The sequence below is a fragment of the Artemia franciscana genome, chromosome 4, assembly GCF_032884065.1.
Source record: "Artemia franciscana chromosome 4, ASM3288406v1, whole genome shotgun sequence".
In the NCBI taxonomy this organism is placed as follows: domain Eukaryota; kingdom Metazoa; phylum Arthropoda; class Branchiopoda; order Anostraca; family Artemiidae; genus Artemia; species Artemia franciscana.
The window spans coordinates 36,636,104-36,663,544 of record NC_088866.1 but is presented as its reverse complement, the minus strand read 5'-3'; the positions used below and the strand labels follow the sequence as shown (position 1 = coordinate 36,663,544).

At 34.5% G+C, this 27,441-nt stretch overlaps 1 protein-coding gene across 1 annotated transcript in view; it reads right to left on the bottom strand.

Annotated features, from left to right (window-relative positions):
- Positions 1-1,770: 1,770 nt before the first annotated feature.
- LOC136026371 (roundabout homolog 2-like) overlaps positions 1,771-27,441 on the bottom strand; it is a 232,894-nt gene continuing 207,223 nt past the window's right edge. Inside the window, exons 16-18 of the mRNA XM_065702916.1 lie at positions 10,140-10,273; positions 8,407-8,710; positions 1,771-6,309 (exon numbers count right to left, since the gene is read on the bottom strand). Coding sequence (XP_065558988.1) covers positions 6,167-6,309; positions 8,407-8,710; positions 10,140-10,273 — 581 coding nt within the window. The 3' untranslated portion in view covers positions 1,771-6,166. The remainder of the gene's footprint in view (positions 6,310-8,406; positions 8,711-10,139; positions 10,274-27,441) is intronic.

The following is a 27,441-nucleotide window of genomic DNA, read 5'->3' as shown; positions in this document are numbered from 1 at the left end:
ATAATTTGGATACCAATAGATACATTAAAAGAATTGAATTTTTATGCTGATTTAAAATATTTAAGTTTCATCAAGTTTAGTAGTACCCATCAACAGTTATGAGCCTTAGAAAGTTTGCCTTATTTTCGGGAAAGGGGACCCCCCCCCCAAAAAAAAATATAATTAATGAAAATCAACTATCAGGTTTAGGGTATAAAAGAGCCCCACTCTAGAAGTTTTAAGCTCGTATCTGCAAAAATGTGGAATTTTGTATTTTTTCCAAAAAGAAAAATAAGGAATGCGTGTTTATTTGGTTTTTTTTTCAGGGGTGATCGTATGGGAAGCATGCAGACGTTTTCAGGTGGATTTTTCCCAGGGGATTATTGGGAGGGGGAGGTTGGAGGATTTTGGGGAGATGGTTTTATGGGAGGTTCTTTCCGTGGATGTATTTTTCACGGAGAAGGGAAGTTATTTCAGTTGAAAAAAAGCAAGTTTTTTTCAACCGAAAGTAAGAAGCAACATTTAGTTCAAAACTAACTGAAATTGCAACGTATATGAGGGGGCTCGGCCTCTCGTCAATACCTTGCTCTTTACGCTAGAGTCTTATGAATACTTTCAAATCACCTATTTATTCTAGCTAAACGACCTTTGTGATTCAGAGGTCATTCTTAAAGAATTGGAACACAATTTGAACTTTAGTGTTAAGAGCGAGGCATTGACGAGAGGGTAAACCCCCGTAATAATTTCAGTTCGTTTTAAGTTTTAATGTTGCTCCTTACTTTCAGTTGACAAAACTTTTTTTTATTTAACATTATTGAGACGGCAGCATGACTTACAAATCAGAAGACGCTAGGTAAATATTTAAAAACTGATGCTTAATTTTCTCAAAAACTGATCTCTGCCGTCTGTGATTACGAGGGAAATTAACAAAAATATTAGGCTAATAAGGATCTGTTCAAATAAAAAAAAGGAGATCAAAAAACGGTAAATCATATTTAGCAGATGGCATATATGTTCCACCTGGTTGAAAGAGGAATTACTCAAGAATATCAAATCTGTATTAATAAAGGGATTAAAGCCCCAATCGATCTGTGCTCATCCTAGCATCTTGCCCCCTATCCTAGCCATAATATTGTTTTACCTCTTTTGACTGGTCTTGATCAAAGGAGCATTTAGGGTCCTAAATAGTCAGCAGCACATCACTGGAAGTCATTAACATCATAGGATGAAAAAACCTAAATGACTAAATGAAAAAAAAAAATTCCTATTAGTATTCATACCACAGAACTGGAGAGGCTAATATTAAGATTTAGGATGTATAAACGACTCCCATATTTCAAATACTGGAACTACATCTAATTGAGTCCTGTATCATGCGAGGACGAGGAATCTGTATCGATGGACGATCCAAATTTCCGAAGCTAGAAAAATCTGAATTCTGAAGCCCTTCTGCCCAAACTCAGATATTGGATTACCACGATTTTGCTCTAAGAAGATAAGCCTCAATTAGTTGATATAATGCTTTCTTATGTTTTAACGAGTTGGATAAAAATTTCAAGGGTGGAGACAAACCCTTCTGACCGGCTCTGGATACGGGCATGGATACATCATCCTATATTCATTGGTTTGATTTTCCGATAAACAAGATATCCTCTCTGCTACATGTTCTAGCTCTTTTCATAGTGCCGCAACTTTACGTTCATTAATTTACGTATATCATGGAAAAAGAAGCAAAACTTAAAGGTTTCCTGTCCTCTTTGTTGAACAAAATATAACGAAGGCATATTGTAGCTTACAAAAAAAATGTATTTATTGTGATCGCCAAGCATATAACATAACTTATGAAAACGCACTAAAACTTTAAATTGATATGTTACAGACAAGCTAAGTTATCACACAATGAGTCAGTAACCAGTTGACTAGATTAGAGAATAAGTGCTTAATAGCTTTTCTACAACTAGTCGTCGTAAAAAAATGTAAGAATTATTATTAATTATAGTACACAAACAACAAAATAGAAAACCAAAGAAGTCCCTTTTGTAAAAAAGCAAGGTAAAGTGATTGAAAGCTAGCTATCTTTTTATCTGGTATATGGTAATGTTGTGACCACCACAACAGTTTCCTTGGTGAGAGAAAAAACAGATAAAAGACCATTGTTGTGAAATTATATGAATGCAACAATTCTCTTTTGTAACTGATTCTATAATATATATATATATATATATATATATATATATATATATATATATATATATATATATATATATATATATATATACATATAAAGCTTTCTATGTCCATATCTGATCAACAGATTTTTTTTTCAAATGGGCATATACACTGAATATGCTCAAAAGACTAAGAATACTTTTGTGCGAAATAAGAGTAATTTCTGTGCAAAATAATTTGAAATTTAGTTTTGTTCTCGTAAATTTTTTTCCAAAAAGATATAATGCGACACATGTACATAACGAAATGCATGTACATATGTACATGTGATACATTTATACAAAAGGTCACCAAGAGCATTGAAGAGGGTAAACACTCCCTCGTCCCCTAAATTGCATCCTCAAATTGGAAGGAAGTTAAGCTGGTTAGCAGCTGACAAAATAGGGAATATATGACAATTTCGAGCTAAATTTTCGAGACCCATTTCTCAACCAAATGGGTGGTTTCACATCTAAGGGGCCTGGGAACCCTTCTAAATCTCCCGTACCTAACTATTATATTTTCACTACGATTCAAATGTTTTCTTATATCCCACCCCCTTCACCCCCGAGACTAATCCTTGCATTTGTAGTTAGAATAGAGGAAACCAATATTTCAATTGGCTCACTTACCACTTACTTTATTGCTATTAATTACATGTTCTAAGAATTCTAAGTATTAGTAGTTATTCAGTATTTCACGGGTATCAAAAATAAAGAATGCGCAAAGCTGATCAATATTTATATCGAATATTATATATTATAAATAAAACATCATTTTCAAACGCCAAAATATAAATTCGATAGCTTCCAAGATGAATTTCTTTTTTCAAAAAGACTCTACTGTCAATATGATATGCATAACTTAGTGATAATGGAAAATTACAAATAAATATACAATTTTAAACAAAGATCACCTTATATAAAAAATCATATACAGATTGTGCTTTAACTTTCTACCTTTAAGCCAAAAGCTCTGTGATATGTAAAACGAGGTACACAAATAGCAACTATTAAATATACAACCATTATGGAGATCTCAGTTCTATAGGCTACTCAAGTTAATGTACAAAGCTATTCTAGATGACAGTTATGTCGTCTATTGTTATGTCTACACAATTATTTCTAGATGATATGCAAAGATTTAAAACAGCAATTGTCTCTAAAGCGGGGATATGTAGCCTTTTGTATTTTTATGCTCACACCACAGGCAACTATTTACAAAATGCAAGCCTTTTTTTATTCCTTTTTGCTCAAGTTCGGCTAAATGGAAGTACTAAGGTATTGAATTGAATGTTTCCACGATAACAAAAATTTGACATACAAAAATAGACAGAAAAAATAAGAAAAAAGAGAAAGGCTTTGAGAGATTAGCGTAGTTCACAAGCTCTCGGATCAACAAACTTGTTCTAAAAACTAAATATCCATGAACATAAATTGTGTGTTCCGTTGTACCAAAGCTTCATAGCTTTTTAGATTCGTTTTTAGATTCGTTTTGTTAGATTCGTTTTTCTTAATAATAGAAAAAAAAAGAAAAAAACGGCTAATAGAGGCGCCTTTCTAAGGTTTCAGCAGCCCCTTCAATTTTCGTTTTTTTAACAAATTATTCTTATTCATAAAAAAGAACCTCACAACTGTCTAAAATAATATATTATGGTGACCATCTTTTTGCTTTGGTTATACTGAGAAGGAAATATGCTAGAGAGAAAAATAGTCGGCAATTCGTGGTCTTTTTAGACCTAAAAAATGCTTTTGAATCGGTAAATAGGAGGTTGTTAATGAATAGTCTGCTAGAAGTAGGCTAGCTGTCTTGTTTGTAGCAATAATATGTATTGGAGGGTGAAATTTGTTGTGAAGGTTATGGGAAATTTTTCTAGACTGGTTACGTCTCATATGGGTGTGAAACAAGGATTTTTTTTTTAATCTTCCAAATCTTTTTTCCCTGTTTGTTAATGATTTAGATAGTTTTATGAAAAGCAATGGAGCCTCTTATGTATCTTTGGACTGGTTGTTCTTCGCTGATGACATGACTCTAGTGGCGGATATTAGAGATAATCTCCAGAAAAAATATTTAGAAAAAAAAGAACCTAGAGTTGAATGTTAAGAAGTCAGTAGCATTAGTGTTTAAGAGCAAAGGGGCTGTCGACCCTGAGGCTCATTTAATTTTGGAGGAATGATGTTAGAGGTCAAAGATTCTTTTGTTTATTGGGGAATTAAGTTTGGCGCAATAAAAAGGATGTCTAGGCATGTAGATGATTGTAATTTAAGAGGTAATAGGCTAATAAATATGCTTTTGAGAAGTAATTTAGGTCAGCTAGCTGACATGAGGATCCAGAAAAGAGTTTTCCAGACAAAAGTAGCTCTTAGTCTACATTTGGGTTCTGAGGTTTGGGGTTTTGCCAAAGCAGCTAAACTAGAAGTAGTTCAGTTAAGATATTTTAAAAGAATCTTAGTCTTGAAGGATTCATTTAGTTCAATTGTACGCAAAGGAAATTTAGGGCATTTTACCTTAAGGAGTGTTAGATTGGTTAGAATGGTGAAATTCTGGGAGAAAATAATTAGGCTACCCAGAGTTCGGCTTCTTAAAGCAGCTTATCTGGGGAGCTTCAAGGGTGGTAGACGTGATTCGTGGCCAAATCAAGTCAAGAAAATACTGGACCTTTGTGGCCTTTTGGAGATGTGGAATGAAGGAAAAGGCCCAATTGGCGAAAGCGTGTCAGTATGGAAGGAGGTCCAGCAAACCCCAAATAACCAAGAAATTCAAGAGTGGCAAGCTCATAAGGACCAATGCATGTATTTGAGGTTCTACTCCCGAGCTAAAGATTATTGGGGGGGGGGAGGATGTTTATATCAAATTTGGGTTGAATAAAGAGGATTTGAAGAATTTGTAGTTGGTAAGAGGGAATAGTTTGGATTTAGGTGAGAGAATGACATTTTTGGGAAAATTTAGGCTGGCAGCTGGCCCCTGCTTTTGCCCTGTGTGTGGGAGTGCTAATGAAAACTTATTTTGTTTTGTATCCGAGTGTGAAGAACTGTCTGAATTACGGAATGAATGTTTTGGATGAGTGTTTGGGAGAGAATGCTGGTTGATTGAGTGGATGGCTGAGAGGAACGCCTGTGCTATTAAACAGTTGTGCATGTTTTTTCGGTTTAGGGATTAAACATAGAAAATCATGTTTGAGGGGATAGCTTGTTAGGGTTCTTATGATTGGTGTTTGCTGGCTATTATGTTGAACCTTTATATTTAATCAGGAGTGTCACTTTTGCTCCAAAATACAAATGAATTAAATATTCAAAATTTACCCGTTTATTAAGTTTTCTGTTTGGTGAATGAATGCAAAAGTCAGTTGAACGATTGTGACTTGAGCTACAACTTAAAAAAAAGCACTCAACCACTATTTTATTTAACACTATGTTTATACATATATTGTTTATTTCATTCAAGCCAATGAATACAGAAGAGCTTTTTTTTTTAATTTCTCTAATTTTCAGTTCCTATTCTTCCTATTCTAATTCTTCTATTCAGTTATGTGACAGAATTTAAAGACGATCATAATGATTGCTTGATTGATGCAATGCCAAAGATGCATATAGGGAGGGGGTGTTAGGAAGTTTGACCCTTCCCCCTCCCTGATATTTTCGTCCAAATCGTAAAAACTTAACAAAAATGCATATAAACAAATTTGATGCGTTATTTAAAGAATGTTTTGCAAGCCCCTCACCTGAAAAAATAACCCCGCCCCCACCTCGGGACAAATAATTCTGGATACAGTCCTGTACAATACACTTGGAATGAAGTAAAAAATACCTTAGAATATGGTTTTGTGAGCATCTCGAGAAAAAACAACAACAAACAGGCAAAACAAAAACGATGAAAGTCTTCAAAAATTCTATCTCTTCCCTTTATTTCCCCTATACCAACTTCTAAATGGTGATTTTACTAAATTCACGAGGAGACAAAATTGAAGCAAATTATTGTTTCAGTCATAAGTAGATGCACTAAGACTGCCACAGCTTGGCCACGTTTTTTCGAGTAGATCAGCCTCAGCATATAAAGGGGACATACAACTACCTTCTATTTCACTGGGGTCAAAGCTTTCTTCCACTTCTTGTTCAGCTAAGCCTGTAAGAAAAGTAGACTTCCTTAAACTACAAATTAGCTTCCCTTAGGTTATTTTGTTCATCTTAATTGTTGGCTTAACATTATACTCAATAGAAACTACGAATATTTAAAATATAACTTTAGTGATGAAGGCAAATATTTTGTTCAACTCCATTGTTGGCTTAACATTATACTCAATAGAAACTACGAATATTTAAAATATAACTTTAGTGACGAAGGCAAAAATTAATTGGTGATCTCTCTCTCTCTTCCTCTCTCTGTCCCTCTTTATCTCTCTCTCTCTCTCTCTCTCTCTCTCTCTCTCTCTCTCTCTCTCTCTCTCTTTTTCTTCCTCTACTTTTCTTTCCTCAAAGGGTCGCTCATTTTTTGGTACAGGTATAATGTTATATGCCAACGGTTCCCAAAGTTTGTGCCAAGATATGGCTTCGGGTCTTGTAAACACTTTGAAAAAACTGTCCCCCTTCCCTCCACACGAAAAATTGTAGATGTCGTCTGTTTCAGAAAATTCGAAAGAATGAAAAAAAAAAAACTTTTTTAATGTCCGTTTGAGCTAAAGGACGAAGCTCTGTTATTTCTGGATGAAAGCAGTAAAAACATTATAAGATCTTTAATTTTAAAATAAAGCTAAATTAAGTCAATAATTTTGATAAGTTAGACTTAACCCTTAGTATTCTCTTTAAAAGAATAATTATCTTCAAGTCTCTTTGTGTTTCTGCTGAAGTAAGTTCAAACCTTTCTTTCCCATAACAGTATGAGAAGTGAAGTGGTTTTAGTCCTTTTCCCCTTCTACGAAGGTTTAACATCTGTGATTCTAATAGCTCTAGCGATCTAGCCTATGATTTTTACTTTCATGTCCCGTTTCAAAGGAGTAGTGCTACTACGCAATTACTTTGATATTTCTCTAAAAATAGTTGTAAAAGGATTCTCCTTGCATTAGCAAGAGCCATATAATAATGCTATATATTTGTTGAACAACATTTGACAGTGCTGAAGTGCCTGAAAATATTTGATTTATTCAAAGCCAAATGCACTAAATTCTCTCGTTGCCAACTTGTTTTCTTTCATCTTAGTCGAAAAAATTGGCTGGCTCTTGAATCTTTACCTTCATCAGAAAATTGCCTAAAACCCTGTCTTAATTGGTGCAATAAAAGTTATAAGGGTTCACATTCAAAGGAAGCTTAATACTTACTACGGAGAGCAGATTTCACCTTGTATTCATGATTCACCTGATGAATCACCTGATTCATGTATAGAAGATTGAAAGGACCTTGTCCTCCTGTCATTTCAAATTGATAGCTATTCTGAGTATGCAACCGGACATTAAGATGAATAAAAAAAACAAAAAAAAAAAAAAAAACAACTGGACAATGTAATGCTTAAGCGTTATTTGTGCTATTGACCTTGTTCATATTATTGCCTAAAATCAAGGTTCGTTATTGCCGTCAATCGCCTATTGACACAAGATACTAAACCAGTTAAGACGAGGTTTGGCTAAAAGGACTACAAGCAGGTTCAATAGAAATTTTCAAGAAACTTATCTGTCTGAAGACTGGTATAAACGGCTAAGCTAGAATCACATTTATTTCTTAACTGATTTGCCCTTGATTGTAATTTTAATCCTGAGTTTGCTTTTTATGGCAACAGAACGACATAAATATGTGAATGAGAACCGAGACAAGATTTATTTTTTCAAAAGATTCCAGAGCCTAGGGTTTTCTTAGGGGACCTAGAAGGCAGTTTTTAAGTCTTTTTTCTAAAGATTTGCCCTTGTAGGAGGATAGCTAGGTATGTGTACCTTAGAGATAATTTTACATTAATATCTTTTTTTCTCACAGTTTTTCTGTTCCTTACTACATTTGAAAAAAATCTACAACTTTATAAAGAGTATATAGTATTCTTCAGCTGTCAATACCTTTCTTTTATAACAAAGTGTTACATTAACTTCAACTTCAATGAAAGCTATTTCATCAAACGTTTGTTAATAAAATTTAAAAAAAGAGGGAAAAGAAGAACAAAAAACCAAACATTCTCATCGAACAGTTTATACTTGAATATTGTTAAATAGATCATAGAACAGCTTTAAAATCAATTTCTCACCTTCTTTTTTACGGGACTCTGGATTCCTTTGGGGAAGCGGTGGCTTCCTTGGCACAATTCCCACTATGCTGTGCATGGAATTATCTAGGGAATGAATTGATGACTTTTTGCTTCTTATTTGTCTCCCACTACTACTGTAAGAGCAACTGGAAGCTTGACTACCACACTTTGTTATTGGAGTTACTTTATAAGCTCCTTCTAAATCCGGAGAGCAATCGGAGACTAATAACTGATCAGAGCAACGGCGTGAGTTAAAAGGGGTATGTTGAAGACTTCTTGTTGTTGTAGACGCAACCTTATATCCCTAAATAAAAAAAGTAAGTAAACCTCCAGTCTACAACCAAAACATTATATTAGTCCTAAAATTGTCAAGAATCTTGACATAAAAAAAAAATAGCCTATCTGTAAGGTAGAGAAATATGCCAGAAGTGGAAGACTCCCACTTAGAGTTTACCATATGGGTAATAACGACAACTTCTTGTTGTCGTAGAGGGAACGTTTCGGCTCTCAAAACAAGTGGCAGATTTCAATACTGATGGAAATCCTTTAATAAGTGTATGATATCATAAATATTGACATAAAAATTGAACAAATTATTTTTGAAGGTGGAGGTTATAATTAAAGCTATAACTAAACCTACTCTGAAACAGGACTATACGTTCTTCTATTGTTGAATAGATTGTTTCCTTTTTTTATCTTGATTGACCGTACGAGTAGTCAGAACGTCTAGATTTGAAAAGAATGCATTACATTTTAAGAAAATTTTACTGTGAATGGTACCAGGGGACTGGGGTTCACTCGGTGAAAAGAAAGAAATTTTTTTAATCTCTTTCACAAAAAAAACTTTAATCAAAATTTATTTTATTCGCTGTAGAAAGCAAAATCTTTAGGGCTTTGTTCGTCTGGTTATTTTTGACCTCATTTATATGAAAAATGTTTTTTTTTATTAATTTAATTAAGGTCTTAAGTGAATTTTCCCAAAGTCATAACCTATCTAGATCCTTTTTTCGAATGAACAATTATCATATTACGATTCATCTTCCTAAACGAAAAATAACCACCGACCGAAGCTCGATCCCCTCGTGTACAAATTATTATTGTATTTTTTTCTACCACAGTGGGTAGCATATTCGAACTAATTAAGAATCTGAGATTCGCTTCGCAGCTATCAAACGGGAATTAGTTTCTGTAATAGATCGGAATCGACTTCCTGTAATAGATTCTGTAATAGATCGATTATCCAGTAAATCATAGTGTGCTGATCTTGAGAAAAAATTATGTTGGCTTTATATACTGCACTCTAAAACTATTCTTGATAGTTAGTTTTATAGTACATATATCCATATGTAGTTTTATAAAAAAAAGTCAATAGTTTCTTCTCTTTGTTTCAGGGATCTTAGCAATATATGAAAAGAAAATGGAGGCATTTGATGCTGGGAAATTCATTGGGAATAGCTGTTGTAGGGGATAAAAATTCCTTCCGAGAGAATATCAAATTTATTAAAGTAGAAAAAAAGACACATTATCTGAAAATTATTAGACAGTTCTAGGCAAATAATAGAAATTCCTATTTACCGAGGGTCTAGAGCAAGATCATATCAGTCTAGCATATTCTGTATGATCATATAGTTATAATATTTTGAAAGATTACACTCGGTCTAAAAAAGAATTATATTCGGTCTCAAAGCAAAATTATAGCATTATACCTATTTCTTAAAATTATAACTAATTACCTTTCTTTGTGAAGAAAACGTTGAGAAATAGTTCTCTGGAGGAGGGTATGCTGGAGGTGGAGGAAGAAATTCGGACCACTTAGGATTTTTTCCTTGGCCTATTATGTCTCGCCGATGAATTGAACTGCTATCGTCTGAAAAAAAAAAACAAAAAAAAAAAACATTATCTCGCCTTTGTGTACCTCAAAACATCAAGTCCCGAAAGTAATTTTTCCTCGTTCCATTTATAAACAATCTTCTAGGAGAAGCGTGATAATGCTAGGATTATTTCAAATTTTAAATAAGTGGCTAAAAATTATAATTACAACGAATAGAAAGTAACTATGTACTTAAAGAATTGAGCCTAGACGAGCTCAGCATTATTTGCGAATTATTTTGAATTGTTATTCCTTATTATCCTGATTCCCTCCCATTCAACAGTGATTATAAGATAACCACAAAATAATGGCAAAAAAGATCTTAGTTTTGATATCTTAGTTTTAAAGATATCTAGTTTATCTCTAGTTTTAGTTTGTATATCATGATAACTGACACAAAGATTGACGAATCTATCATGATTATGAGATAATTTGGACTGTGTTGAAGTGGATCTGTATGGAGTCGCTCTCTGGAATGGCTAACTTGCCAATAATATAACATAAAATAAACTAAAGCAGATTCCGCCCCCTCCCCCAATGGAGTGTTCAAATTTATCATTATCTTTGAAATACTCACAAAGCTTATAAATTGTACAATGTACTTTTAAAATATAAAGGAAAGTATAAAAATAAATCATATCCTTGCTTGAGCTTCCTCAGGTACCACGTTTGGTGCCATACGTGCAAAACCATTAAAGAAAAAATATCATTAGTTTTTTTTTAATACAAATGAAAATTAATAGAAGTACATCAAAGCGATACTCTTCTCAACTAAAGTGCCCAATTTGCGTGAAGTTTTTGTTTTCTCAGTACCAATTTTAAAGACTTTGTGTTTTATTTGAAATGAATGCCCAATCAAATGCACAATCACATTCTATACACAATCAAGTTGTAGTTCTTGATCACAATTCGCCCTGAAAGTCTATTTCAAAACGGAAATTTCAAGAAACTAATCGATTTTCTAAGGTTAATAAAGAGAAAATAAACCTCTAATTCAATAAAGAAAAGGACCACACATACCCACGAGGGTCCAAACGTCACTGTGTAACTGCATTCTAGCAAAGACCGAACCACTGCCCATAGTAAGTGGAAGTTTAAAAAAAAAACTGTCAAATGAGGAAGAGTCATACTAGAACAAATTTATTGGAATTTCAAAGAAGAGACAGAAGCCCTATTAAAATAATGTCAGATCGATAAAAGAACTTCACCACTGGAAACACCTCCATGGTCGAAAACCCAACATAGGAGAATTACAGTCATTTACCTTATACAACAAGTTTATACAACTTATACAACTTGGTTTTCGTAGCGATGATCATTCCAAACCAGTGGTTGTAAAATGTTGGAAGAAGGCTTATTTCAAAGGACATCTGGATATCTAGTGCTATTTCAAGGTAAAGTTCGTTTTTTATGAAGTTGCAGTAGATGTTTCAACAATAATGAAAGAAATTGTGTATGAAAGAGATTAATGTATTCTGCCATTTTGTGCAACAAAATATTTTTTATCCAAAGAAGGTGAAAATCACTGAGAATATAAATTCTAAGATAGCCAATCAATTGCTTATGGTCTAAAACCGTAGATGCAAGCTTTTGAGCAAACCCTTTGGTACACAAATAGTTTTCATTGACAAAAAATGCATCTAGTTCTCCGAATAATCTTTGAATAATCTTTTGCAGAAGAAAATGCACAGTGAAATAAACAAATGATTGGAAAGTGGTGTTGATTCGAGAATAATTGCCTCAGGTTATGCATCACAATCCAAGCATCTTACAGTTATGCATGACTGGTGTACAAGGACCGAAATTTCGTTCAAAGGCAGAGACATCTGGCTCTCGAAGTTTTCGTCTTGAAAGCTGATTTCTTCAAACAGTGAGACGTTCGAAAAAAGTGAAATGCTCATTTTGAAATATTTATACTGTGTTACCTTAAATATTTGTGTATGGATTAACTTAATCTCTTAATCCAATTAGGAGCTTTTCAGTAAAATTGTTATTATTATTATTTTAATCAAATCTTTAGGAACTAGTTAATTTTTCTGAGCTGCAGATATTTTTTCAAGCTCTCCCCTCCCCAAGCAGTTTGCACTGTACTCACAAGGGTCCAAGCATCATTGTGTGACTGTATCCTAGCAAAGACCGAACCACAGCCCATAGTAAGTGGAAGTTTAAAAAGACATAAAAAAAACTGTCAAATGAGGAAGAGCCATACTAGAACAAATTTATGGGAATTTCAAAGAAGAGACAGAAGCCCCACTAAAATAGTGTCAGATCGGTAAAAAGAACTTTACCACTGGAAACACCTCCATGGTCAAAAACCCCACATAGGAGAGAAACAGTCACTCACCTTATACAACAAGTTTATACAACGTATACAACTGGATTTTCCTAGCGATGATCATTCTAAACCAGTGGTTGTAAAATGTTGGAAGAAGGCTTATTTCAAAAGACATCTGGATATCTAGTGTTATTTCAAGGTAAAGTTCGTTTTTTACGAGGTTGCAGTAGATATTTCAACAATAATGAAAGAGATTGTGTATGAAAGACATTAATGCAATCTGCCATTTTATGAAACAAAATATTTTTTATTCAAAGAAGGTAAAATTCACTGAGAATAGAAATTCTAAGATAGCCAATCATTTGTTTGTGGTCTAAAACCGTAGACGCAAGCTTTTGAGCCAACCCCTTGGTACACAAATAGTTTTCAATTGACAAAAAGTGCATCTAGTTCTCCGAATAATCTTTGCATTATAAACTACAAAAAAATGTTAACGTTCATCATAATTTGACCGTTACAAAATAACGATTACACTCTAAATATCTCATATAAGACAATAAATAGATGGAAATTGACTTTTTATATCAGATCCTAAAAGATACCTGAAACAAGTTAGATAAAGATAATTTTGTAAAGTTTATTATGTGTACGGTAAAAACCAAAATAAGATCAAAATTCAATTCGAAAAATTAAGTTTTTCTAAAAGTATTAAAAAGCCAAGTTGCAAGTTAAAACGAACAAAATTACTTCTTTGCAATTTTGCAATATGTTTTAAAAAAATGTTAATGCACACCTCAGTATGGGGATGTCATGGTTGAAGAAATTCCTGCATAACATCTGAATTTTAGGTCCCAAGTAAGGCGAAAAAACACCTGGCACTGGTCCAAGCACAAGTACATATCTGAAAAGTTGGCTCAAATAAACTGAATCGTGATTCAGTTTATGAATCACGTCCTTATATCCCTATAATTCTGTAAAACTAGCGAATCATAGGCAACGCAATGGCGCTGCCTAAGTAAAGAGCGATGTTGGCACAATGCATTATTTTTTTTTTTTTTTGGGGGGGGGTCTTAGACCGGGGCATTTTTTATCCAAGGACATGTCTTAGAAACTTCAAAAAAGGCTCATTCAATTGGAAACTGAAACGGTTAGTGCCATTTTTATAGTCGAAAGTGATTGGAGGGCAGCTAACCCCCCTAAGCTCACTATTCCCCCAAACACGTCCAATCAAAATTTTATGATAGTCCATTTTTCAACGTAGTTCAAAAGGTGTAGAAATTATGTCTTTGATGATGACCACCCCTCCACAGCCCTCGAGGTGAGGGTTTCAAGTTATGCCCTTGGGAGTTTTACATAGAATGGGTGATTGTATAAACTTCGGAAGGGGCTCATTAGATTGGTAATTATAATTTTTAGTGTGTCTTTTAAGATTCAGAGTGACTAGTCGGTGGATGCCCCCCACCTCTTATTTTCCTGAAATTCATCTGATAGAAAATTTGGGATGGCCATTTGTTGTAGTAAAAGCTTTAAAAAGGCCTTAATCAATTGGAAATTGAAGGGGCTTTTGTCCCTTAAAATAGTTGAATTGGAGGGCAACTATCCCCCCTCCCACGCCCCCCCATTTCCAAAAACACGCCCAATCAAAATTTTGAGATAGCGATATTTTTCAATGTAATTAAAAGGTCTGGAGCTATATCTTTGAGGATGACAAACCCCTTACAGCCCTCAGGGCAAGGGTTGTAAGATATGCCCTAGAAGTTATTAATGACAAGGGTGGTCGCATAAATTTCGGAGAGGGCTCACTGGATTGGCAATCAAATTTCTCTAATACCCTAAATACGATTCAAAGTGATAAGAGGAAGGATATCCCCCCCCACAGTTGGTACTTTTCTAAAATACATCTGATAGGAATTTGGAGATGGTTATTGGTTGTCGTAGAAACTTCAAAAAATGCTCATTTGATTAGAAACTGAAAGGACCTTTTTCAATAGTCAAAAGTGATTCAACGGCTACAAGTCACCTCCCCCCCACCCATCAATTCCCAAAGACATCTGATCAAAATTTTGAAATAGTCATTTTGTTCAGCGTTGTAGAAAAGTCTGGAAACTATGTCTTTGAAAATAACAACCCCCCCTCCCCAAAACCCTCAGCACAAGCGTTGCAAGTTATGCCCCAATGGCGTACAAAGTTTTTATGGAAAGGGTGGTCGTATAGCTTCCAGAGAGAGCTCATTGGACTGGAGACTGCTCATTGGATGAGCTCTGATTGGAAATCAGACATTCTAGTTCCTTTTTAGGAGCCAAAGTGATTGAGTGCACCCCTCCCCTCCTCTCCTACGTCGTATTTTTCATAAATATATCCGATCAAAACTTTGAGATAAGCATCCGTTCAAAAATCGTTTAAATATCATATAAAAAGGTCTTTGGGGTGGATCCTCCTGAGTCGGGGGCAAGGATCGTTAGTTATGCCCTAGGAGCACATCAGGTTCTTATGGAAGGTGTGATCGCGTGAACTTAGGAAGAGGCTCATTTAAATTGAAATGTATAGTTCTAATTCCCTTCCAGACAACCTCTTTTATCATAACTTATTCAATTGAATTTGTGAGGTATCTATTTTGTTACCAATAGCCCAAAAATCATATAGCAATGTCTTTAGGGTGGACAAAATCCCCCAGAGTCCATGGACAAGGTTTGTAAGTTGTGTTCCGGGATATGTAGGGTGTTTCGGGAATGGGGGGTCTCTTTGGATCAGATGGACCTCATTTGATTGGAGGTCCCCAGTTTTAGTGCCTTTTTAAGAGTCAAAAATGAATGAAAGGAAATCTGCCCCCAAAGCCTATCATTCCCCAAAATATATATGATCGATATTTTAAGAGATCTATTTTGTGCAGCCTTTTTGAAAGGTCCAGTAAATATGTCTTTGGGTATGTCAACCTCCCAGAGTCCTCAGGACAAGGGCTGTAAGCTAGGCAATTTGTTCATTGTTTACACACGGTATATGTTAATGAGAAAGGTATGCATGTTTGAACTTTACTATCCAAGAAGACGATAGGCATTCAGGTGAGCCGTTCAGAGAGTGTTTTGAACTGAATCAAAACAAGTTGGGTGTACAAGGATTGACAAAATGGTGTAACACTAGAATAACTGAGCCTAATTATTTGGAAAACTTAGGAGATGATAAGGAAAATGATCAAAAGGGCAATATTTGCATGCTACCAATTCTACTACAACTACCGCTGCTACTACTACCAGACCAATCTATTTACAGTATTGAGGGAAAATTTGAGCTAAATCGTAAAACGCTATATGATGCAAATAGTCAAAATAGTGTATCTTCAGAATTAATTTGGGTATTAAGTTAAAACTTTCAGAGAATGCTTAAAGGGGAAGAACATCTCACCAAAAGGCAAAATGTACACATTACTGCTAATACTACTGTTACTGTTGCATTTTTTATGAGATATGAGATATACATTTATTAAGAAAAGAAAACAAACACTATTCGCCATTCGCCTGCCAAGAAAGGCAATAAGCTTGTATGGGCAAGCGAGATTATCACCCTCAGCTAATTAAAACCACGTTCACATCCCGCTACTCAATACAAAAGAAACTCAAATGATGAAAGAAGAAAGGAAAAAAGAGAAAGAGGAAAAATACAACAAGAAGACAGAAAAAAAATTAACAGAAAAAAATTAACAACAAATAAATCAGGGAAATGCCTTGAATAGAATGACAACCTGGAACGGGCCTTATATCAAAATTACTCATGAGATAAAAGAAACGTTTTTACCCGTGACTTGAAAGCCGGAAGACTAGGCATATTTTTCACACCCTGAGGGAAAATTTTCCAAACATGGGGACCATAATGGCGAATCACAAAAGATGCCCGAGTAGTACTCCTAAACTCATGAGTTAAGTTATCAGCTTTTCTTGTATTATGATCATGACGGTCTCTATTAAAAGTAAAAAGATTTTCAAAAGCAGGGGTGAGCAGGCGATTCAAATATTTATACGAGAAGATCGCAACTTGGTAATCTCGAATTTGGGATACATCCATTAACTTATTCTTTTTAAAATGCTCTCGAGCAGGAACATCATCAGAATCATAAAATTCCGATAACAATTTTACAGCTCTATTCTGAAGTTTTTGTACTCTTTCGAAACATGTTGCAAAATTACTTGCCGATATAGAGCATCCGTAGCTAATATATGGACAAAATATAGAAAAATAAATCATTTTTAGAATCTTTTTTGGGACTTGATTTCTAATTCTTCACATCACCCCAAGACCTCTGCTTAATTTTTCAGCTATAGCATTTGAATGGTTTTTCCACGACAGGTTTTCATCAATTAAAACCCCCCAATATTTCGTTTTTGCTACTCTTTTTATCACATTTCCTCGAACCATGATTTGATCATTGCCAACACTTGACGAAAGCCTAGAGAATATCATAAAAAAAGTTTTAGAAAAGTTTAGGGTTAACAAATTTTGTTGAGAAAAAGTTAGAAATTCAGAGACAGCATTATGAATTTTATTATACAAAACATCAAGCGAAGGCGCAGCTAGAAAATGCAAAGTGTCATCTGCAAACAGGATGACACTAGCCTCCGACAGGTAATGCTTCATTCGATCAATAAAAATGATGAAAAGGAGGGGTCCCAGGATTGACCCTTGTGGAACCCCGCACTCTATTTTCTTTTTTGAAGATAAAAATGATCCATTCTGTACTATTTGATACCGGTCGTGTAGATATGATGAAAACCACTCAAGGCTTGAACCCCTCACCCAAATTGAGGCAAGAGCTTGAAAAAAAACCTGAGTGTTCCACCGTATCGAACGCTTTTCTCATATCCAAAAACACAGCTGCAGGCATAAGACCAGCTTCAAATGCATCATTAATCCAATCAACCAATTTCAGAACTGCCATATCTGTAGATAGCCCTTTTCTGAGCCCAAATTGGTTTTCCATTAGAATGTTATTCTTTTCAATATAATAACTTAACTGGGCATGTACAGCTTTCTCATATAACTTAGAGAAAAATGGGAGAATAGATTTAGGTCTTCGATTCGATGGGTCCTCTTTTTTCCCTCCTTTATGAAGAGGAACCACTCTTACAATTTTTAGTGCTTGCGGGAAGACTCCAAGATCCAGAGAAAGGTTGATGATTTGCGTCAAGACAGGTAAGGCACTCGTTTTTGCGGCTTTTATGAGTTTCAGCGAAAACTCATCCATCCCACTAGAGCTCGACTTCATCGTAGCCAGAAATTGTGCCATTTCCCGTTCCAAACATCTTGCAAATTCAAAGGAATTCTCCCTTGCAGGCTGTCTTTCAAAAACAGATCCAAAATTTACAGATGTGCGTAAGTTAGCCCGTGCTTTATCGCAAAGTCCTTTTCCTTCATTTTCAAAATAATCACACAGAAATTCAGCTAAGTGTTGAGAATCAGTAAGACGACCTTCTGTCGTCTCCATGGCTCTCGCCTCCTCCCTACTGTGAAAATTACCCAAAAGTTTATTTATTGTTTTCCATGTATTTTTCATATTCCCTTGATTTTCATGAAATTCATTTTGGAAATGAAGTTTCTGAGCTTTCCGTTTTACTGAATTTAAAATATTCCGAAATTTTTTGAATTTTATAAAATTATCATTGGAACGATCCTTTAAATAATTCACATAAAGTTGGTTTTTCTGCTTTATTGAAACTAGAATGGCTTTTGTTATCCATGGTTTCTTAGGAAAATTTCTATTAGGGTTGATTCTTCGAAAAGGACATGCTTCATTCATTACATTAGTCACTATCTCACTGAAGAGGTCATATGCTGCATTTGGACACTTTTCCTCTATTACACGCGAAAAATTCGTTTCATCCATCTTATTTGCAAAACTGTTTAGGTTTTTACTTTTCATTTCACGGTAAAACGATGCCCTTGCACACCGTTTATTTTTCTTTGACTGATTCAGCTTTATTTTACTTATTAAAAGAAGGTGATCCGACCCGTCGGACACAATCACATCTTTCAGCTTGGGATCTTTCAAGTAATCCACCATTAACGAAGAAATTATCAATTAAGGACGCCGAAAGATGCGAAATCCGAGTTGGAATAGTTACAAGAGGGAAACTATCATGTGACACCATCATATTAACAAAATCTGAGCTATTCGCCCTTTTTAGTAAATCAATATTAAAATCTCCCATCATAAATTTATTTTTATTTTCATTGTTAATTTTATCTAAAAACAATTCAAATTGATCAATAAAAAAAAACTAATATCACATGACGGATTTTTGTAAATTAATCCCAAAATCAAATTTTTTCCCTTCATTTTTTATTTCAATGAAAAGGGTTTCGATCCTACCTTCCAGCCACAGGGAGAGGTCATCTCTAACCCAATATTGGGTACCTTCATTTATCAAAATGCAAAGACCGCCCCGCTCCATGGTTGTCCGTTCTCTTCGTTCACTGCTACTACTGCTTCTATTGATACTACTTGTAAGGCTAAGATCACTGAGAGGAAAATATGATAACATACAGGTTATCAAAAGAAAATATGGGTAACGTCAGAGCAACAGACAATTGTATTAGTTTGAAACCTCTAGGATTTGATGAGAGGAATATTCTGCTGATCAAAAGGCAATATGTTAATGCTATTGCTACCGATATCAATACTACTACTGTGACTACTGTAACAACTATACCTAGGGGTATTAAGGCGAAATTTCCAATGAACTTTGAATCAAAATACGTCACCTGTATGCAGGTTGTCAAAAGGGTGTAACAGCAATAACAGCCTAAGTACAGCTTCTTAGGATCAATATCTTAGGATCATACTACTACTACTGTTAATATTATTACGACTTCTATTAATACTACTGCCACTAAAGCTTAGGCTACTACAAATAATTGTACTGCTAATACTACTTCTACTGCTATTAAAGCTAAAGAAATATTTAGGTGAAAAATTTAGGATGTATAGTAACTAAACGGAACTTAATCGAAACTCACTATGCCCACCACAGGTTGTCAAGCGGACGCATCAGACATGCTTCAAGAACGGTTGATGGTATTAAGCTGAAATTTTCAGCGTGGGTTGAAGGGGCTGTCGAAAAAACCAAAGATGTTATGCGCGTACTGTCACTAATGCTGCTACAATTATTGCTACTATGCAATCTAAGGATATTAGGTGAAATTTAGAATTAGATTATTAAGTTAGACCTTTGAGGGTAAGATTTTGAACTAGCGGAGGATTTTGAACTAGCCAGTAGGCACTATGTGTATGCTATTAGGATTGCTATATGCATTACGGGGGGGGGGTAACCTGATGCTCCAATGAGTATAGCCTAAGCCTCATTAGCATAAATAACTTCGAAGACCACACTACCTTTCCATGACCACATTTTTAGAATTTGCTCTCCTAAATTCATTGAGGAGGAATTACTGTTGTTAAAAGAAATTTTAATAAGTAACAATTATCCAGGTTGGTTAATTGACCAAACTTTTTCGTCGAGGCAGACAAATTTCTAGAATTGTCTAACGATATCCTGGAAACAACAGAAAAGAAAGATATTTTTTGTCCTTTACCATATTTTCCAAGGCTGAGTGAAAAACTTGACAGAATTTTACAAAATAATGGTTTAAATTTAGCTTTAAGAGGTAGCAATACTTCAGCTAGCTTTTTAAATTCTGGAAAGGATCGAACTTTCGTAGAGCAACCAAATGGGGTTTATAAAATTCCATGTATTTGTGGAAGCTCTTATGTGGTACGTACTAACCAGAATTTGAAACTGAGAAAATGAGAAATGACTACAACACCATAATTCTTTTTCATCGTCCTTAAAGCAAAACTCCAAACCTGAAGATTTCATGTCGGCTCTATCGGAACATATTTTTAATTATCCAAATCATTTTATTTTGTTTTGGAATGTCTCTTTGATTTCTAGGGACCAAGCTTTAAAGCAGATTTTCATGGAAGCAATTGAAATCAAAATAAAAAGAAATTATTCAAGAACAATTCTATAAGCAGAGATACAGGTGAATTTGTTTGAGTTCAATTTGTGATAATTTACTGAGGTCAAATAAAGTAAATTTCATTTTACCTAAGAGCTTTTACTTCTGTCCACTTGATATTTCAGGTAAATCTAATGAACCAGAACAGGAAAGGTCAAGGAGATTTGCTCCCGTTGTTGTATTGAAAAAAAATGAGAACAATCAACTATATGTAATTAGTTTATTGGGTATAAATTTGGTTGTTTTTATTAATGTCTTTTAATTTTACTGCTAATGATGGACACAGTATATGTCTTCGAGATATTCAGTTAAAATTTTATATTTATTTCACTATCGATTATAAGGTTTCATCTCTATTTTGAATTGTTATAAATTCGTCATTAGCATAACTGTATTGGAACAAAATTTGAATGTATGACCTACATATTCTTGTCAGGATCATGTTTGGTCTACATGAGATAACTCATTCAGAGGTTCTGAAAGTTGATATGGGCCTGTTTTCTTTAAAACAACGTAGCTCTATTTTAATGCTTAGACTCTGATTGAAGTTAATTAAGATTAATGAAGATAGATTAGTAAGAGCGGCATATAATCAGACATTGAAAAGTGGTTCAAGAACCTCGTGGCCATCCCGAATTAAATCATTACTAGAAAAAGTAGAAATGTCCTATTTATGGAATAATGGCCTTTGTTCTAATGATGTACCAACAGATTTAGAAATCCAGGTACGATTTACATTAGAGAGTCTGGAAATTAGCATTGGGGAGTGCTGGTTTTATATTTTACAACTCTACAACATTATTATCAGGCAAAACCTAGTTTTGGAGAGGATGTTTATTTTAAATTGAATTTACTGGCTATGATTCTACGTCGTTGAATTCAGCTTAGGGCAAAATGTCTTCCTATCCAGAACAGGCCAAAATTGTTCGACAAGAAACAACAACATACTTGGAACTGATAGGCAGTATGTTTGTCCCCTTTGTAAAAATGAGGATGAAGACTTGGATCATTTTCTCCAGAAATGCCCAGTGTTCTTTGATTTACGGGAAATATATTTACATGGGATTTATTTGATGCTTCCTGGTAAACTGCAAAACAGTAACCTAACCAAAATGTTTCGAGTGGGAGTGCATATAGATAAATCATTAGTAAGAAGAAAAGTTATAATTAATTTATTTTGTCGTAAGACAAGGTGTTTCTCGCGTTGTATTCAGTTTCTGTGTGAGCTTGTAATTTGTACTGTTGTTAAACTTCCTTGCTTGTTTGTTATTTATTTGTATTTTTGTGTGTGTTTGGCCCTTGGGCTTTAGAAATACACTTTTCAATCTATCTATGTATCTATTCTTATCAGGAAATGATTAAAATTTATTCGACCTTCACTGAATAAGAGGAATGACCAGTTATCATAATACTTTTTATTTATAGAAATAATTTTATTTTTATATTGGGTTATATGAAAATTGTCTCGATACAAGCTTGGGTAAAGTGAATTAGATGCATTCTATAATACAAAGCGAATTTTAGTGAATCAAAAAGTGAAAAATCTGCTATCCCTTTTTTCTCATGACATGCGCTTGGGTAATTTTAACCAGCAAACTCTAATTCCCCAATGAATCAATTGTTATGGCATTTTTTGAGGGAACTTATGGTCATCCATGTCCTAACCTCCAAGGGTCCTCCAATACCCTCACAAGCTTCTTGCACCTCCCCCCTTTTTTGGACTTGTAAATTTTTGGACTCAATTTTTTTTACTTATATTTATTTTGACTTTTTTGGATTTGGGATTTTTGGCCTTGTAAATTTTTGGGACTTAATATTTATATGGTCCTTGACAGTACCTAGTTTATCGTAAGTTTTCAAACAATATTATCAGTATACTGGAAGGATAAACATTTACATCGTAATCAAAAAAAGTAAAGATGAAATATTACATGAAAGTTTTTGCACATAAATAAAGTTACCGTTGGGTTGAATGCTGACAAAGACAAATATTTAAGAATGAAACAGATACTAGTGGTATCACAAATAGAAATATATGCATGCGTTGTCATGACAGTGAGAGATTAGAATCCTTTGGAGTACCGAAAAGATTCAACTTTTATGATGATTGATATATGAGAATAACTTTTTCAGCAATGTTAGTGCTCAAAGAGAATGCAAACATAAAACTATTAGTTGATAACGAAGGCCAACTTCTTCCTACTGCTGGTGGTAACACGTTTCCTGTTGATTTATCATATCGCCATCTTTCTGATATTAGCATTCAAATAAAAACAAAGAGAAAAAGAAAGGCCTACTCCTGCACTAATAACATAATGCATATCTTGAATATGTGCCAAAATTGCGAACTATGTAACAGTAATGTGGTAATAGACAGTGAAATCGAAAGCAAAACAAAGAGGGCATTAGCAGACAATTTCATCAAGGAATATAAAGGTAAATCGACGAAAAACAAAGCACAGATGAACATTAATACTACCATTGATCGTATACAAGCAGCTATAGTCAGTGAAACCAACAATACCAATGATCAAATGTATAATGGATTGTAGCTGAAATTATACTTAAAAGTCGTGTATGACACCAAAAAGGAGTAAATGTCATGTCAAGAGAAAACATAATGAATTACTTAATTGAATTGATTCAAAGCATCCATTCTTATTCTTATGATGATATTCCACATGTTGTTATTTCAATAAAAATCTTTTCTGAATTACTTTGTTATGTTTCCATTATTTTTAGGGTGCGCTAGAAAGCGTACCCTAGAAAGAACATTTAGAATGCTTATTTAAAAAGTCTGAGAAGTAAGAAAAGGAATTTTCAGAAACATAGATACTAGTAGCAGGCTCAATGGGGTTATATTAGAATCTAATATAGGTTAACAGGGCTTTTACCCAAGTCTGAGAGAGATGAGCTGGATTTTTTTCCAAAATCAAAACAGACAAGCAAACACCCACTCAGACACACAAAACCCACAAAGACAGACATGTGGACAAGCAAACAGCCACTCAGACATACAGGCAGAAAGAGAGAGAGAGAGAGAGAGAGAGAGAGAGAGAGAGAGAGAGAGAGAGAGAGAGAGAGAGAGAGAGAGAGAGAGAGAAACATATACAAACGCACACAGAGTCAGACCCACAAAGACAGATGGAGAAACAAGCAAACATTCCTCTCAGACACACAAGTACAGAGTGAGAGAGACTAGCAAACAGCCGTTCAGACACACATAGAGAGAGTGATAAAACATTTACAAACACAGAGTTAAAAACACACACACATAAAGACAGACACAGGGACAAGCAAACAGCCGCTGAGGCACAAAGGCACAGAGAAAGAGAGCGAGAGAAAAACACATACAACCACACAGATTTAGACACACTAACACACAAAGACAGACATGGGGAGAAGAAACCACCCACTCAGACTCACAGGCAGACTTGTATCTGTGTTTGTCTTTGTCTGTTTGTGGGTCTGACTATGTGTGTGTTTGTATATGTTTCTCTCTCTCTCTCTCCCTTTCTCTCTCTCTCTCTCTCTCTCTCTCTCTCTGTGTCTCTCTGTCTGTCTTTGTACATTTGTGTGTCTGACTCTGTGTTTTTTAGTTTTTTTAGTTTTAGTTTTTTAGTTTCTTCCTCTCTCTCTCACACTCTTTCTCTTTCTTTCCCTTTCTCTCTCTCTGTCTCTCTCTCTCTTTCTCTCTGTACCTGTGAGTCTGAGCGGGTGTTTGCTTCTCCTTGTGTCTGTCTTTGTCTATTTGTGTGTATGAATCTGTGCGTTTGTATGTGTTCTCTCTCTGTGCCTATGTGCCTCAGTGGCTGTATGCTTGTCCCCGTGTCTGTCTTTACGTGTTTCTGTTTCTGACTCTGTGTGTTTGTAGATGTTTTGTCACTCTCTCTATGTTTCTGTGTGTCTGAGTGGCTGTTTGCTTCTCTCTCTCTCTCTCTCTCTCCCTCTCTCCCCCCTCTCTCTCTGTGCCTCTGTGTCTGAGCGACTGTTTGCTTGTCCCCATGTCTGTCTTTGTGTAATTGCGTGTCTGAGTGGGTGTTTGCTTGTATGTGGGGATTCTGAAAAAAATCCAGCTCATCCTTCTCAGACTTTGGCGAAAACCCTGTAAACCTATCTCAGTTTCTAATATATCCCCTATGACTCCGCTTGTAAAATCTATGTCTCTGAAAATTTCTTTTCTTACATTTACAACTTTTTAATAAACAATCTAGATTTTCGACATGCTAGCGTACCCTAACAGTAATGGAAACATAACAAAATAATACATAAAATATTTTTATTGAAATAACGACACGTAGAATATCATCATAAAAACAAAATTATGAATCCCTTCTATAAAATAATTCATTATGTTTCCCTTGACATAGCACTTATTCAATTTTGGGACCATACACGAGTTTTAACATGGTTTCAGCTACAATCGCATCATACATTTCATCATTGGTATTATTGGGTTCATTGTTTATATCTGTTGGCATATGATCAACGGTAGTAATATTATTCACATGGTGCTTTGTTTTTCATCGATTAATCCTTATATTTCTCGGTGATATTGTCTGCTAATACGCTATTTATTTGCTTTCGATTTTAATGTTTATTACCACATTATTTTTACATAGTTTGCAGTTATGGCACAAAGACAAGATATGGAAAAGATTCCATACCCCATATACAAAGACAAGACTCTGGAAAAGTTACTCTTACATATCCACCATCATAAAAGTTGAATCTTGTCGGTGTTCCAAAGGATTCTAATTTCTAACTCTCATGATAAAGCACGCATACTTTTATAATAGTGTTACCGCCAGCAGATGTTTCATAGTTCAAATATGTGTTTTTACCAGCATTCAACGCAATAATAACTTTCTTCTTTACACACTTTCTTGGAATGTTTCATTTGCACTTTTTAAAATAAGTGTTTATCTTTCCAATATACAAATAACACTGTTTGAAATCATTAAATAAGCTAGTAAAATTCTAAATCCCAAAATTTCTAAGTCGAAAAGTTCAAATTTTTTTAAGTCCAACAAAAGGGAGGAGTTAAGAAGTTGGGAGAGGGTCATTGGGGGACCCTTGGAGGTTGGGACGTGGATGACCATAATTTTCCTCTAAAAAATTTTCCTATTAATTGATTCTTTGGGGAACACAAGTTGGCTGGCTTAAATTACCAAAGCACCCATCATGAGAAAAAAGGGGTAGCTTTTTTATTAACTAAAATTCGCTTCGTATTATAAAATTCGTCTAATTTACTTTACCCAAGCACGTACCAAGAATAATTCCATACAACCCAAAATAAAAATTTATTGGTATAATTGTCATGACCTTAATATTAAGTATAAAAATAACTGGCCATTCCTCTTATTAAGTGAAGGTTGAATAAATGTTAATCATATTATGATCAGAATATGTAGGTCATTCACCAAAATTTTGTTCTAATACGGTTATGGTAATGAGATTTAGGCTATATTCTTTACATCCTCAGGCTGTCCCTTCATTAGTGCATATAATAATACTACTTATACTTTCAATACTACCACTACAATTACTGTAACTAATTACGCTAAGGGTTTCAAGGTGAAACTTTTAGGGAAAGTTTAGGAGGAGTTTCAATTAGACGAAAAAATTGTGTACATGTAGGTTTTCAAAGGGGTATATAAGCGAAATCAAAGGCAGTATCACTCTATAAAAGCTAGAATATTATTGAAAATTTTATAGGAGCTTATTCAATTCAAAATTAAAAGTTCTGGTGCCCTTTTCAAGAGTAAAAAGAGACTAGAGAGCAAGCATCCCTTCTCTCAAGCCCATTTCAAGGTTCAAGATTCATTTTCCAAACGCATCCAGTCAAAAGTTTGAGACAGTCATTTGTTCAGCATAGTAGAACAGTTCAGTAACTATGTCATTAGGGATATTGGGTATGTCAGCTCCCCGCAAATGTGCAATTGGCCCATTATACTTTAAAACTAAATGTTGCTTTAAATCAAATCAAAAGATATTGTGCTTATGGTTGCCTAGTCGACACCTCAGCAATATATCGAGAACAACTGGGACTATCAAGTTAAAACTTTTGGGGCTAATACTATTACTACTTCTGCTCTTACAATTGAAATAAATAAAAAATTTTAAGTGTTTTCAGTTTGTCAAAGAGCATATATAGAATCTTTTGGGAATGACATTGTTTGATTTTTCAGGTCAACTTCAGGAGTTACAAAATTAAATTAAAAGATACTGTTTGTGTCAGTATTAAAAATTGTTGAAAAAGTTTCTCCGACGTACAAATAGCAACCCAAAGCATGGATTCTTATAGAAAAAACTGGAAAGATATAAAATATTATTTTTTCCCTGAAAAAGACTATGTCAACAAAAACGAAAAAAATTTATTAAATTTTTTTTTCCATTAAACAAGTTTTTCAAAGAAAATAGAAGTTTTTCAAAGTCGAAAATGAGCGGAAATAAAGTCAAATAACTTTCCAAGCGCAAAACTACCACAAATTACTGTCAATAAACAAATGAAACCCAAAACGAGCAGAACTTACAATAAATAGCCAAGTCAAACTCAAAACGAGCAAAAATTAACGTTAGTACGGCTGATAGCCCCATGCATTCTCAAGACAAGGACATAATTTGCGCTTTACTGGAAACAAAACACGTTTTAAATGTTTTCACTTTTTTACACTTCCATAAATAGAAAATTATTAAAACTTTAAGCAATAAATATCAGCATATGTCAATTAAACTGACAATCCACGGTCATTGTTTTTTTCTCTTTCAGTAAAATGCACATTATGTTTTTGGCCTTGAGAAGGCATGAGGGTGATTTAATGTTAGATCACCAAGGCAGGTTGGGGGGGGAATAATGTTAATTTTTGCTCGTTTTGGGTTT